The sequence below is a fragment of the Centroberyx affinis genome, unplaced genomic scaffold (assembly GCF_046629955.1).
Source record: "Centroberyx affinis isolate AG114_WGS23_722 - 3 ecotype Tasmania unplaced genomic scaffold, CSIRO-AGI_Caff_v1 ptg000618l_1, whole genome shotgun sequence".
Classification (NCBI taxonomy): domain Eukaryota; kingdom Metazoa; phylum Chordata; class Actinopteri; order Beryciformes; family Berycidae; genus Centroberyx; species Centroberyx affinis.
The window spans coordinates 407,830-422,010 of record NW_027279248.1 but is presented as its reverse complement, the minus strand read 5'-3'; the positions used below and the strand labels follow the sequence as shown (position 1 = coordinate 422,010).

At 41.7% G+C, this 14,181-nt stretch overlaps 1 protein-coding gene across 2 annotated transcripts; it reads right to left on the bottom strand.

Moving 5' to 3' along the window:
- Positions 1 to 278: 278 nt before the first annotated feature.
- gpr146 (G protein-coupled receptor 146) lies at positions 279 to 11,289 on the bottom strand. 2 transcript variants are annotated; one of them, XM_071518664.1, is made up of 2 exons: positions 11,054 to 11,289; positions 279 to 4,538 (listed from the first exon to the last, which is right to left on the bottom strand). In XM_071518664.1, the coding sequence occupies exon 2, from the start codon at positions 4,496 to 4,498 to the stop codon at positions 3,497 to 3,499; it is 1,002 nt and encodes a 333-aa protein (XP_071374765.1). In that variant the 5' UTR covers positions 4,499 to 4,538; positions 11,054 to 11,289; the 3' UTR covers positions 279 to 3,496. The 2 variants fall into 2 exon arrangements, with proteins under 2 accessions (XP_071374765.1, XP_071374766.1); XM_071518665.1 differs by lacking the exon at positions 11,054 to 11,289 and adding an exon at positions 10,886 to 10,962.
- Positions 11,290 to 14,181: the final 2,892 nt, after the last annotated feature.

The window sequence follows — 14,181 nt, the reverse complement described above, 5'->3', positions numbered from 1 at the left end:
GTCAATCAATTAAAACAAAACAAAAAAAACAGATTAACACTTTTCATTTTGAGATCAATCCAGGGACATTTTGGAGGACAAAGCACCAAATCTGTCACCTGAATGGTGATGTCTGGTCACTGTTTTGACATCCCGCAAGGACGAAGAAGTTTGGCATCCATCATACAAAATAGTCACTCTTCCAACAAAGGACTCCATAGTGTATCTGACAACATTTTTATAAATATATACCAGATTTCTTTGAGGTATGAAAAAGAAAGAGAAACAGAAGTGGCAATACCCATGTTAGTTTATTGTTTAATCAGTCTTTGACTCAGTTGACAGTAGAGAAGATTACTTACACAGTATCTAAATATATCTCTCAGAAAATAATACTGTATTTTTGAAAGGGCATGGTATCTTCCTGTAAATCTCTAACATACAATATATACACATTATTTTGTATTATACATATACACTTGTATATACAGTCACAAAAGCATCACATCTCAAAGTGGATTCATCTGGACTTTTGAGGTTTTGCCGTTCATGTAGCTAAAATGCATTTGAATACATTCGACACAGGTAAATTTCATGGTGTTTTCACACTTGGTCCGTTTCGGCCGTTCAAGTGAACTCAGTGATGAGTCGGCTTTTTTGCACTTGCGTGAGACTCCAAACAAATTCATACCCTTCTGCAACTACTGAGTCCACTTGGCAGCGTGCTTCATTCGCCAATTGTGTTCACCATGCATTCTCAGTCTGTTTGTGGGGATCACAAATTTGATTTGTTTGTTTTTGAAATTAAAGCGGAATTGACATGTGGTAGTGGTAAATATCTTGTGGAAATAAAATATTGCATAAAACACATGTTGAGTGTTCAATAGTGCCATGTCTTGAGACAAAGAAATCCCTTGTGGTTTTATAATGTCTCTATGAAGATGAACAATGGGCTCCAATGCCTATCAAATAAGCGAGCGTTTAAAAGGCCAAACCATGGAAATAGAGTATGTATAGCTGATCAGATTAAGCCTATGATGAGCCTGATCGAATTCAAGAGTGGGAAGGTCAGGTTCAACCTTATGATGTTGATATTATTTCCGTTTTCATGTGATGAAGCAAAATTGCTATCCGTGAATTATAGGGAAAGATGTAGGCATGGACAAAAAGTAGATTAGAGTTTTATTAGAGTTAAAGTGAACCATGTGATTTGATTTTCTCTTTGTGCTCTTTTGGGTTCACTTTAAAAGGACCAATTTTCTACGTTTAAAAATAACTATATGTGAAAACATCCTAAAAGTTGTGATGATCTCATAATGATTTTTCAACCGATGCTGAATTCTTAATAAAGAAAATGCTTGATAATGATTCAATACCTATTTATTAGTCCAGAGTATTTATTCTGCAAAAAATACCTATATTATGCACTATATACTGACAGTATATAGTGCATAATATAACAATTAGGGGTTGATTCAAATCACTTATTTGACCATGTACTACTCTTTGCCTTCCAAACCCAAACAGCAAGCATTAGAACTTTGATCTGAGTTTAAATAATGATTAACTATGTAATGACACATAGGATTCTTCTCTGATGGTTTTGTTGACCTTAAAAATGACCAAAATGTCTCATTGGGCAGCACATGCACACTCTAAACACACAGCCACAGTTGGAAATAAAGAGTACTTCCCACTGTGCGGTCTATAGATAAACATAACGAGGTGGGGCTATGCAGGGAAACTTTGAATACCCTACTCATAGACTATTAATAAAACAAATGTCTAGCTAATGTGTTTTAGATCAATGGAGCATTTATTATTTTCTATTTTTGCCAGCTTGACCATAACTGTTACGACATCTGGCAAGACCAGCAAAGTCTTTCTTAATTCTGACTATTTCATCATATTTTACGATGACAGCCAATTATGCTTGTGGAAATATCCCAAAGATACTGGTAGGTCAACATGAACATAAAAGTGTTTATTTTAAATGCACCAACTGTCTAAAAATATGATATATATGGCTTCCTATTAATCTAGTCTTTGAGCAGGGCATGACAGCGTTTCCACCTTCCATTTCTGTTCAGGTGAATGCCCTTCCTCGCTAGGTGTATCTATTCATGTGTGTGATGATTAATGAACTGGCCCTCATTTAAAAAAAATACTATCTTGTAGTATTATGCGGTGATGCAAGACTAGACCTCATATAAGAACATGTTTTTTTTCTTTTTATCATAATTGATCACTATCAGAATGTCTCATTCATTTTTTGCTAATATTCTATTTCTAAGTGGCAGGCAAGAAAGCGAAGCAGCTTTGCCTATAACGTGCAGATTACCTTGATGCCTCTGAGCAGCACTAAAGTTCAGATCATGCGTCTGCGTCAAACACATTGTTTGCAGGTGCTTGGCAGGCGAGCCTTTCATACTTCTGTGAAGGCTTTTGACAGTCAGTCAGGCTACATATTTCCACTGGACAAAACCTCACAACCGCTCATGAGTGCAGTGCTCATACAATTTTGGGAATGTACGTGCCACCTCCCTCTCTGTGAGCCCGTGTGGACTTCACTGACCCTCTGTGAGGCTCTGCATGCATAATTCCTGTAGAAGCATAGTAGCTTAACAAATCACATTCTTGGCAGAGGCAACTGCTCTCAGCACAAAATAATTAGGTGATTTTAACTGCTTATAGTTAACAGGTTATGTGATTTCATCAGAGATCACAACAAGAGGTAAGCTGGTTATGTCTGAACCCTGAATACAAGCTTTCTTAGCAATTAATATAATTCTGCGTGATTTCAAAGTGGTGTGAAAATAATATACAGTTATTTTACTGTACCATTCGTGGACCTTAACATATGCAAAAGTATTCTCTATATGCCTGTGAGTCGATCTAAATATTGAAAGTCAGAGTCTGGGGAAGTGAAATGAGTCTGTGACAAGACAAAACCTCTACATTCCAGGTCCTACTTCTAGCTATAAAGTAGTACTACTGGCATGGAGAATGAAAATATCCTTTGAAACTAATGGATCGTTTTTCATGACGGACTAAAGTAACAGGCCATTAATATTGTACTCCTCCTTTAAACATAATCCTAATGCTCATTCTAATGATGAGGAATCACTCTGAATGCATTTAAGTAGGGGGGATTCCTCCCCCCTACTTAAATGCAGCTCTAAAATGCAAAAAGGTAAAATTCTCTTCCCAGTCTAGTGATCAAGTGTCTTAGTGGAGAGCTTCACTCTATGACAAACAACTGACTCAATGGCAAAAAAAAACAGCACTTAGTGGTTTTTACTTGGTTTGTTCTCTCACTGCAGAACTGGAGAGATCAGATCAAGTTCTGGAAGGTGACAGGAAATTCCACAGTTAGCTGTGTAGCTCTTAACACAGTCCAGAGCAGCGAGAGAGCCCAGCTTGATACTGGCCCTGTGGGGCTGAGATAAGTGCCGGCTAGGCCGGGAGGCGGCGAGGGGTAGGGGGAGGGGCGTTGGTGATCTCCCAGGGGTTGATCTCACGTCACCACTTGCTGCACTGTTGAGCGTTCATGAGGGCAGGACTGGTCACCGCAGTGCAGCCTCCTGAGCAGCCGCTGAAGCTTGTGGGAGAAGTTCTTGTTCATCTGCCTGTACATGAGAGGCATGGCAAAACTGCTGGAGAAGGCCAGCAGCTCAGACACGCATCTCAAGAAGTAGTAGGTAGTGAAGCGATGTCTATTGCTATGGTTCCCTGGTGCACCGGCTATGGTGTGTACCAACAGAGTCATGTAGTACGGCGTCCACAGCACAAACTGCACACAGACAGAGGCGAGCAGCAGCCTGTGGATAGACGGGTCCAAGCGAGCCGAGTCCTGGTCCAGAGGGGTGGACTCTTTCCTAATGCGCAAGATGAGCACAAAGGCGTAAAGGACGGCCACCGCCGGAACCACGTAACCAATGAACATCATGATGGCGTCTGCCGCCTCCTTGTTCTGCATCTTAGAGCACTCAATTATCTTCGTGGAGACGTGGTTGCACACGTAGAAGAGCAGAGAGGAGAAGCTGGTGAGCACAGCGCCGCCCCAGATGAACCCGCACACGTGTTTCGTGTTATACACACTAGACATGTATGTGCGAGGCAGCGCCCGCTCTATATAGTAGTCCAGACTGAGCAGCGTGGTGGAATACATGATGACCAGGGAGGAGATGTTGAAAAGGATGAGCAGGGTGATGTAGATCTCATTGTTGTAGTCCCACACAGGCCAGCGGGTGAAGCTGGGGCCCAGCAGCTCCACGGGCGCCACCAGGTTGAGCACGAGGCCGGCGATGGCCATGTTGACGAAATAGACGTCTGGCATGGTCATGGACACCTTGTTGGAGAGGTTGACCACCACCAGCAGCGCATTGTAGCACAGCCCCACGGGGAAGCACACCATGAGGTAGATGAGGGAGAAGACAGACAGGATGAGGCCAAAGTCCTGGCAGAGCCGGTAGTCCACGCTGGCGTCCGTCTCATTGTAAACCATGCAGCTCCACATCGCTAGGCTCCGACACACGTCAGCACACTCAGTGGGTCGGCTGCAGGCAGAGAACGTGGAGAAAGGAGTTAGTTACAGCACCTTACTTAACTGGTGGATCAAATAGCTTTGCTATTAAGAAATGGCAAAAACAGTATCAACACTAACACTAGTAATAATGTGATACTGAAAGATACTGACAAAAAATCTAATTGCGATTATTTGAAAGAACGTTGGAATTGCGATTTAAACTTTCTTGTCATACATTTTTTAGAACTTTAAAATTGTTTAAAGAAAAGTGATTTTGTTAAAAGAAATAATAGATGTCAGTGTGCAGGATTTACTGAGTTTGAGTACGATTAAAGGTTTTCACCAATATTGTACTTGATTCATGGACCAACGACCCGGAGCTCTAAAACACCTTGTTTAGAAATACATTTTGGACGCCCCTCTCTCTTAATCAATTAATTGCAGCAAGTTCATAATGTGATTTCGATTTTTTTTCCCCGATTGTTCAGCTCTCTTGCCCCTCCTCCGGCAGCTAGCGGGGAGTCGGTGTCTTGCTCAGGGACACTTCAGCAGGCCGAATGCTTGCTGAAACCTGGGTTCTCCAGTTGAAAGATGGTCTCTCTCTAACCATTAGGTCACACTGGATGGAACATCTTCTATCTGCGGCTTTCATTCAGCTTTGTAGAAATAACAGAACAACACTAAACAGCGATGTGTTCTTTCCTCCACAAACTGAATTAGAACTTTGTCTCAGATGTTGGTTTCTGGCATTTTTGTGGTTCATGGTTAGTTATGCTAGCCAGAGGAGCAAGCAAGGCCTCGACACACAAACACATCAGACACGGCGCAGCTATTATGCCTGGGGTAACACTATTAATTTCACTTCACTGCATCTGACTGGCTGAATAAGAATGCCTCACAATATGTTTCGTTTGCTAGCTCGGCCTCAAAAAACACTCTTTCTCCACTTTCGGAGCCACACTAGCCAGAGCAATTGAGGCCCTTGTTCTTGTGGGAGAATACAAAACTGCATTTGTTTGACACCCCGGCAAACTTTTCTGTCTCTTTCTCTCTCCCTCTCTCTCTCTCTGTCATAGTCACATGCAGGGGCATTGCTGCCTGTGGAGAGCTGCCCTTGTGCTTTTCACATGGTCAAGCAGCCGGATAAAGAAGTCCTCCTTTGCTGGCCTGACTTTACAGACCGCTTTGGCGCTGCTGCTCTGACCAAAGCACAGGCAAGCCTTCTGTTCAGGTTACCATTTCTCAAAGTTGGATGGGGGGGGGGGGGGGGGGTGCATGTTGATGGGTAGATTTATAGAGAGTGAAATGTGATGCAGGCTCTGGCGATGGGTCAGCGAGGGCCGAGCGGTGAGGTTGGAGTTCAGGGCAAGGTCAAACAGAACGACCACGCACATGTAGGGAACGGTCTGACAGGGGATCAAGCCTGATGAGGCTGCTAGTTTCTTACGTAACGCTCTCCTGCAATGGAGCACGTCAACTCAGATACATTTTTTTTTTAATTATTCAAATGAATTTGGTCAAGAGAGAACGAAAGCATAAGCTCTTTGAAGGCTTCCGGTGAATTCAACTGAAGGCATGAAGGAGAAGACTTCAAAGTTCGCACTAGTCTATTTCATCAGTGATAATTATATGATTCCACAACAATATTTGGTTTCACTCCGAACTACTGTATAAAAAAATCAGAGAGCAAGTCAACTTTCAAATCGAAATATGTTCATTCAAATCAACAATGAACATGTTTATATACGTGCTAACCTGAGCAGACATTTCCAGAAACCTATCTCCTGAAAATACGGTGCAGGCGGACAGTTTTGTTTGCAGGAGGATGAGTAACGATGCCAGTAAAGAGGAACATTCTTCCGTTCACTTACATAACACCACTACAGAGGGGCTGTTTTGGCCTGAAGCCTCAGACACACACACACAGACACACATACACACACACACACACATATACACACAAGGGCTCAGTCCCTCCTCTATACCTCTCCAATTGGCTATAATGAGACTATGGTGGAGGTTGGAACAGGATCAGGAGGAGGGAAGTCTAGAGTTACTCTTTACAAAAAAGACACAGCAGCTCTCCCTTCACTGGGACAGGAGTGCTGGGCGACCCTCCTGTAAACACGGCTCTCTAACACCAGCTAGGTGACTCATTTACTCAAAGAGGACTTGACGAATGCACATGATCAGCTGCGGTCTTGTCCCGAAGATTAAGAGCTTTCTGTCTGAATGTATTCTACATCCGAATTGCTGATTTGCTGTATTAAAAGAGCACACCGGTGTCAAGGTTTGTTTTCCTCATTTCATTGTGTTGCCTGTCCCCATGTACCTGCTGTATACTTTTCAAGACATTTTTTTTTATCAGTCTTTCAGTACCAAGCTGGCTTACCTGGCAGCTCCCATCAACTGCAGTGCATTTCAAAATTCCACGTAAAATGCATTCAAAACACTGTCAGGAGTCTTGGGTTTGTTGCTGCAATCGGTATTCCATCATTGCGAAACTTGAGCCACTGACACCGTTTACAAAGTCAGTGATTCACATGGGGAGCAAGCTGAATCAGAGTTCAGATGAATTGAGTCCTACTGAAACATCACTTCTGGGGAAATGGTGAAACCAACTCATTTCCACACTGCTGAGGTTTGGGAAATAGGAACCCTTTCCTGAAACTATTTACAAGCAAGTATTTGACACACTGCAGCAGTATGACAACAATAACAGATAAACTATGGAGTTTTTTTGTACGTTGGAGTAAGGATGAACACTGGGAACTGAGACCCTGGGATTTCTTGCCCAGATTCGCTCCATTTTCCTCCTGGGAGTGACAGTGCAGACCTGGGAAATTTGATATTGGATAAATCCATATAGTTGAACCATCAGGCCATTCTGGAAAAGCTGAAAAGTGAATTAAAAGCACCATCACACCCACTCTGGCTTCTCTCATGTAAAACTAGGCCAAACCAACAGTAGCACGGTTGCCACACAATATAGTAGTGACGTATAGGTTTGAATGTGCTACACACAGCAGGTTTCTGTTGATCCTTATGATGGTAGAGAATCAAACGCCATTAACTGCAATGTAAGAGAGAGCTTGTCTCTTTCTTCTGCATTTCCCCAGACCGCTGCAGAGAAGAAAAACACATTCAGCAGATACTGCAGATACTGTACTTCCCATGCATAATAATTTTTTTTACATCAGGCTTTTCATATTTCACTTGTGTACAGTCACTGCTTGCTCTGCGCCGAGTCATTCTGGGCAAAATCTACTTTGTTGTTATGAAAGTAATTGCACTTTAGCCCTGCACACTTTGCCAGCGGCCCATGATAATGAAATCTCTAGGTTTTCCATTCAACTGAAGGGAAAATAGGCTAGGTGAAAGAAAATGTCTATTCCTGCTCTGGAGGCATTGCAAGCTATGAGGTAAGTCAATTTCAATTCAAGGCAATGAGGTAAGGCCTTTTCAGTTTCTGTTAAGGCGATGGAGGGAACTACAGTTGTCAGGGGCAGATAGAATATCAGTGCTAGCCTAAGATGAGTAAAACAACTGGTACTATCTTTTAAGAATCAATAGAGGAGCATGTGGGAGAAACAAGTTGCCGTTGTGGTGCAGTTATCTCTCTTTTTACTACTACATTCTTTCAGGAAAATGACAGTGCTTTTAAGTAAAGCTTCATTTCTGTATTGTATTTCTTTCACAAGGGACTGTGATCAAACACCATCTTGGAGTGTAAAAAAATGGCACACACGTCTTCAAAGACAAGATTAGCATCATTGAAATACTAAAGAGGGTGTTCTTCACTGTGATTGTGCGTACAGTTTTGATGCAGCTAGGTATGACCATCGGTATCATGGAAGTACCCATTATCACAAGAAAGATCACTATTTCAGGTATTAGCCTATGTCTTTTATACAACACTTATAAACATATACTGTATCTACTGTCTAAACTCCATTGAAGAAGTGTATATATATAAGAATAAAAACAGGAGATATCAGCAAAAAAAGATGGCTACCTTGCTGTCTGATTACCACTTGTTGGCTTTGCATCAATTCCACATTTCAGACAACATGTTTAAAGCAAAAACCCTTTGATTAGTTCTTCCCAAACACCACTATGACTGCAGTATCAAACCTGGCTAAGCCCCATCTGAACTTTTCACACCATCGCATGTTTAAAGCGGCTACGTTAAATATTCCCAGAGGGGCGGGGAGGGGGTCCTGCTTCGGCACGCCTCGGCCCCCACAGACACAATGTTGTGAGAGAGAGCGACGCCCCCACGTGCTTTGACGTTTCAGCATTTCAGAGCCAGATCTCCGCGGGCTGATGGGAATAGTGTGACATACTGGGCCCACACCCCTCATATACCCTTACTGGAATTTACAGGCCCTTCTCAGAATGTACTGAGTGATGTCACATGACTCTCCTCCCGCGTCAGCAGCAGCGTGCAGCAGAGGAGCATGAGGAATACTTTGGAAACAAAATAACATTACATGACTCACGATTTCAAATGTTGTGAAATACGCCGCAGCGGTGTCAACGCAATCACATTTGATGCAAGTAATTTGCCAAAAGCCATTTCTAATCATAGATTTTTTTTAAACTTCACAGCAATTTTTAATCAATTAATGGCTCATTCAAGGAAGTCTCTTCATCTCTCCTGGTCCTTGTGGTATTCACAGCAGCCTTTCTATTGTTGGAGTGCAGCCCATTAACTGAGTCTATTGATGAGGGTTTTCCCTTCAGGTGTTTGCTAATGCTGCATTAACGTTTTAGACTTGCAAATTAAAACGACTAAACTCTCAGTGACAGTTAAAATACTTGTAATTGATTCCACCTCTGTGTAAAGGTTTTATATAACCTACTTCAAATCTTTTAACATAAGTCCCCACAGAATTGAGTCATAGAGGAGAGGGGATTACATAGCATTAAATGGATTCCTTGCCAGCTATAGATTTTGAGGCTTACTGTATGGGCAGAACAATAGTTAACCTGCCCTACATGCCCCTTGTTAAATTTGAGAAAAAAAATGCAGCAGTGTTGATGATTAATAGACTTAATGAGCACAGGGAGGTGTGGATGAGATTTGCTTTTGAAAAAACAGACAGTTTGTCCTCACACCATGTTTTCAGAGTGAAATACAAGTAGGGGTCATGGTCAGTCTCAACAGCTTCCTCAGCCTCCTACTGACAACATGTTGAACAGTACAGGCAAGAACAAAAGTCACGGTTCAATGGTCAGCACAAAGCAGGCTTAATGCCATTAAGCCATGGCACACACGCCCATGTCCCCTATGGTCACATGGACGAAGTTGACGACAACAAGTGCAAAGCCTAAATCTCAAGACCTTTTTAATGTGGGTGAGCTGCTAGACTTGTCTGAGTAGAGCTACTTTGTCAAAACTGGAGCAGCATTCACTCAACACAATAGTTGATCAGTCAGGTGGAAGTGCAGGCCTTCACCTAGAATTACTAGCCTGTTACCACTACAACTAGTATTCATACATCATCATTATCAGCCTACTATGCGTAGTCATTACATTATTATTTGCAAAATCTCAAATCTCATCAGGGAATAACATTTGGGGCATAGAAAACTAAAGAAAACAACATATAAAATAGTGAATTCCTTAAACGGATCAAAACACATTTTCATTAATGTTACGAAAACAAAGATGTCAAGACAGTGTTGGAACCAATGGACAAAATACATAACAGAAAATACTTGCTGAGTCTAATCAGATGTCCCTGGGGTGTAAGGATCTATATGCTTTATTAAGCGGTTTAAAATGTGGGTCCTATGACAGATTCAACATCACAAGACTGTACTGATTGTATGTAAAAACACAGTAATTACTATTACTATTAGTGATGGCCAGGGAATAAAGACAAAATATTTGTAGGTTCTTCGCAAAGTCCAGAAAACAAGCCACTTCACTGTACTCATCTTTTAGTCTACTTGTTATATTGCTATAGTTAAATAAATAGACTCACTATGACATCCCAGTCGTTGTATGTTCCCATGGAGCATGTCTTGTCAACATGACATATAGCAATTATTGCCTAGGGCAGGCTCACATAACTTGAAGACTATTGTACCTTTTGGGCTTTAACTGCCGCTTGTTTCAACATCACTTTCCCATGCCTTGCACCATTATGCGACGAGAGAGAGAGAATTGAGCGCATGAGAAAACATTTTTCAGGTGTTGTTTTCCAAATGTAAACAGGTCGCTAAGACTATATGGAGCAATTGAAACTGAACAAGTGGAAGGAAGTCGCCTCTCTGATATTGTTGCGGAAACACCGACTCTCTCTGCCATCACACTTCAGTGCACACATCAAAGCATGGGTAGCTGTCATAGCTTTACCAACAACCTACCATTTCTACGGCTATTGTTGGCAACTCTAACGTTACTTGCACTCGCATCCAGCCATCCTTTACGTAGCAAATGTATTTCTCCCCACGTTCAGCTGAAAATACAGTGATCCGTACAAGCTAACTTATCATAATAGTCCAACGAAAGAAATGAAGAGGGAGAAAACTCACCAGAAAAGTATAGATTTGGCACGGTGACAAACCTACGGAGGCATAGGGTTTTGATGTAGCATTTCCACTGGCATTTCTCAGTCGTTGCATTTGATTAACTAAACTCGGTCTTAAAACACACGCCGCGGCTTTCCCTGTTCTCATAAAGACTAGGAAAGGGCAGAAAACTGTTTTACTCCTGTTTAGCTGAGACGGGCTTCTTCTATCAACTTTTTTGGGGGACGAGGCTTGTTCTGAAAAGGGGACGGCCGTTGGAGACTTTACTACGACTGGAGAGCTGCTGAACCCTACAGTGTGTACACACGTGACCCTCCCCCACTGTCTCCTTCATACGGCTCTGATGCGTTCAGCCGACCGGGCCCGAGTGGCCGTTCTCCGCTCTCATTGGACGGAGAGTACGGGGGTGGGGCGTGTGTGTGTGTGAGAGAGGGGACTGGGGTGGGCGGGGGGTACTCTGGGTAACACACACACACACACACACACACACACACACACACACACACACAAAATAATGTATAAAAACCTTACTTCAGCAACGGACGGTTCGGGTCCACAGTTCTGATTGGCTGAGTTGCGTTCGAAACCGTTGTAAAATAGCCTACCCGATAAACAAATACGCACATAATATGGTTGATGATTTTAAGTGGTTAGGTCTTTAATATTTCAAGTGTTTAATCAGGTATTTTTCAGCGTCTCAGCCATTCAGCCCTGCAGCCCTGCTTTATAATACCTGATAAACTCACACCTGTAACCTATAACAGTTCATTTAAATATTGATGCACCAACCGAAAATCATCTATAGAGCTAGCTTGGAAGAATACCATTAGGCTAATTAGGCCTATTATTATTTAATTATTAGGCTGTCAATTAAAACTAAAATATTAATTGAACAGTTCCATTCTTTCTTGTTTTAAATACAATGGTGTGTTACCGCCATTCTCTAAAAGTAACAGCCTAAGCCACTTATCGACATGCTTTGCAGTGACTCTGCTTCGCACAGTAGCTAACAAAGCTTTTTAACCGATCATCACAATTCAACTTTGTTTTCATGTTTGTTATCGTTACAAAGATTTTATAAATCGTAACTTTGTACAGCTGGTTGACTGGTTGCCATGCAGTTTGCAAGTCTGATCTCTAAGTGAAAGTGATTCCTACTTGGACAGGGATTCGAGGTGTTTACCCTCCCATGATCCCAGCCGAGCAGGTTTGACCTCAACCTTACAGAACAAATCCCTGCATCAAACAAATCTCTCCTTGCCGTCCTGTCCTGGTTGTCTTTTGGGCAGACAGAGTCAACAGCCCCTCAAAAAGAGAGAGAAAAAATCATCTCTGAATGCACAAAGGTAGAATATTGGTGAACTCCCACTTTGATGATGAAAATATAGCCTATGCTAAAAAATGAAAAAAAAAAAAGTTGCAAGGAACCATGAGTTGAATGTCATCTAGAGACGCATTATAATAGCAACTGTATCTTAGAATGATAAAATGCCTTTGTGTTGTATGGATGAATAGAGTCTTTAATAGAGCAACTGAAGTTTACTAAGAAGATTAAGGATTATAGAAGTAGGCCCAACTGTAAATGCTTCACTGTATATAGCATCATCAGTATATATCATCACCCTGACATAAAAAACAAAGTGGTACATTAGATGGTTGTAAGTTTTGACTAGTATGATTTGAACCACAGCAATTTTCAGGGTTCTTAGATAAGAGACATTTTAGTTTGAAATGCAATTATTTTTCTTTGTTACAATACCTAACAGCTTTAGTGTTTCGTGACCCAAATCTACTAGTATGTTAATTTGTTTAGCTGGGTTCTTCTTAGAAAGCTTAGGTTGTGCTCCAGTGTTAATCTTGCAAGTCTGGAAACCTCAGATTTCACTGTAGTTTAATAACCCAAATACATTACAATACATTAAGTATGACAGTATTTTATATTATACTAGTTTTAGTTTGTGCTGAGTCACACAGAGATGCAAAATAAATGTCATATTTAGTTTTATAGCAGTTTGCATTGGAAGCCTGCAAAAAACTGTATTTCCTCATTGCCAAGCTATATCTTTGGCCAACAGATGAGCCAGGGTGTGTGCAGCATGGTGACATAAGGTCTGCGTCACTGCTCCTTTGTGTACAGACCCATCCTTTAATTTCCTGTTCAGCACCTGGGGGAGAAGGAGAGATACAGCAATAAAACCCTGAAGTTCAACCCTGAAGGTCCACAGAGCCTTGAGGCAGACATTTCATTAAACTCTTTAAGAAACGTCTGTGTGCCCCGTCAGCTCTCCGCGCAAGTTAAAGGATTCGTTATAGGCCGGCAATAAAAATGAAAAACAACAATGAAAGATATTTGGGAATGTACAGTTCCAAAACCAAAAGCCTTTCCACGGCTCAGTGAGCAGACTTTGGGTCTGAAAGAGAGCGTGTAGGAGTGCTGAAGATAAAGCCTCCATTCTGGAAGACCTGATGTTGAAGTATTACAACGATGAAAGAATGATTCAAGAGCGGCATTTTCCACCGATCTTATCTCGAAGAATTACCATAACTGGAGTCCTGTTCAGTGTAATAGATCCTTGGAGTCGGAGTGTTTGATCTTACCCAGAGGAGTGTAAAGAATCTTTGGCATATTTTTTAATTTGATGATCGACCCTACAGGAGACTGTACCTGGCCCTTAGCTGCTATTCCTTCAGAATTTCTCAAAAAAGTCATTAATACAGATGGCCCAGCTACTTTAGCTCATCGAATCCAATCAGACAAATAAGAGCTCAGACCTCTGTGCTCTGAGTCTGGAATTTGCAGTCAGATTTTGCTTTAGTCCCACACAACCTAGGCAGGCTTTGAATTCTTTTTTAGACACAAAACATCAGCAAAAATCTGTTTGAAAAATGATGCCTACTCCCAGGATAAACAACGATGCTTTACAACATCAGCTTCCCAGGAGATTAGCATCATGGAAACGTGTACAATCTTTCCTCTTGCATGCGGTATAGGCATCATTTATGCAAGTATCGAGACACAACAGTAAGAATAGCTCTGGTGCTTTGACAGCCAGACTGGAAAAATACCTCCCTAAAAACAGTGAAAATGAAAATGTTACAGCAAAGTGAAGCATCAGTTCAGGTCCCTGTGA

Coding starts and splice junctions, on each gene's coding strand:
- gpr146 (XM_071518664.1), bottom strand. CDS start 4,498: ATGTGGAGCTGCATGGTTTACAATGAGACGGACGCCAGCGTGGACTAC.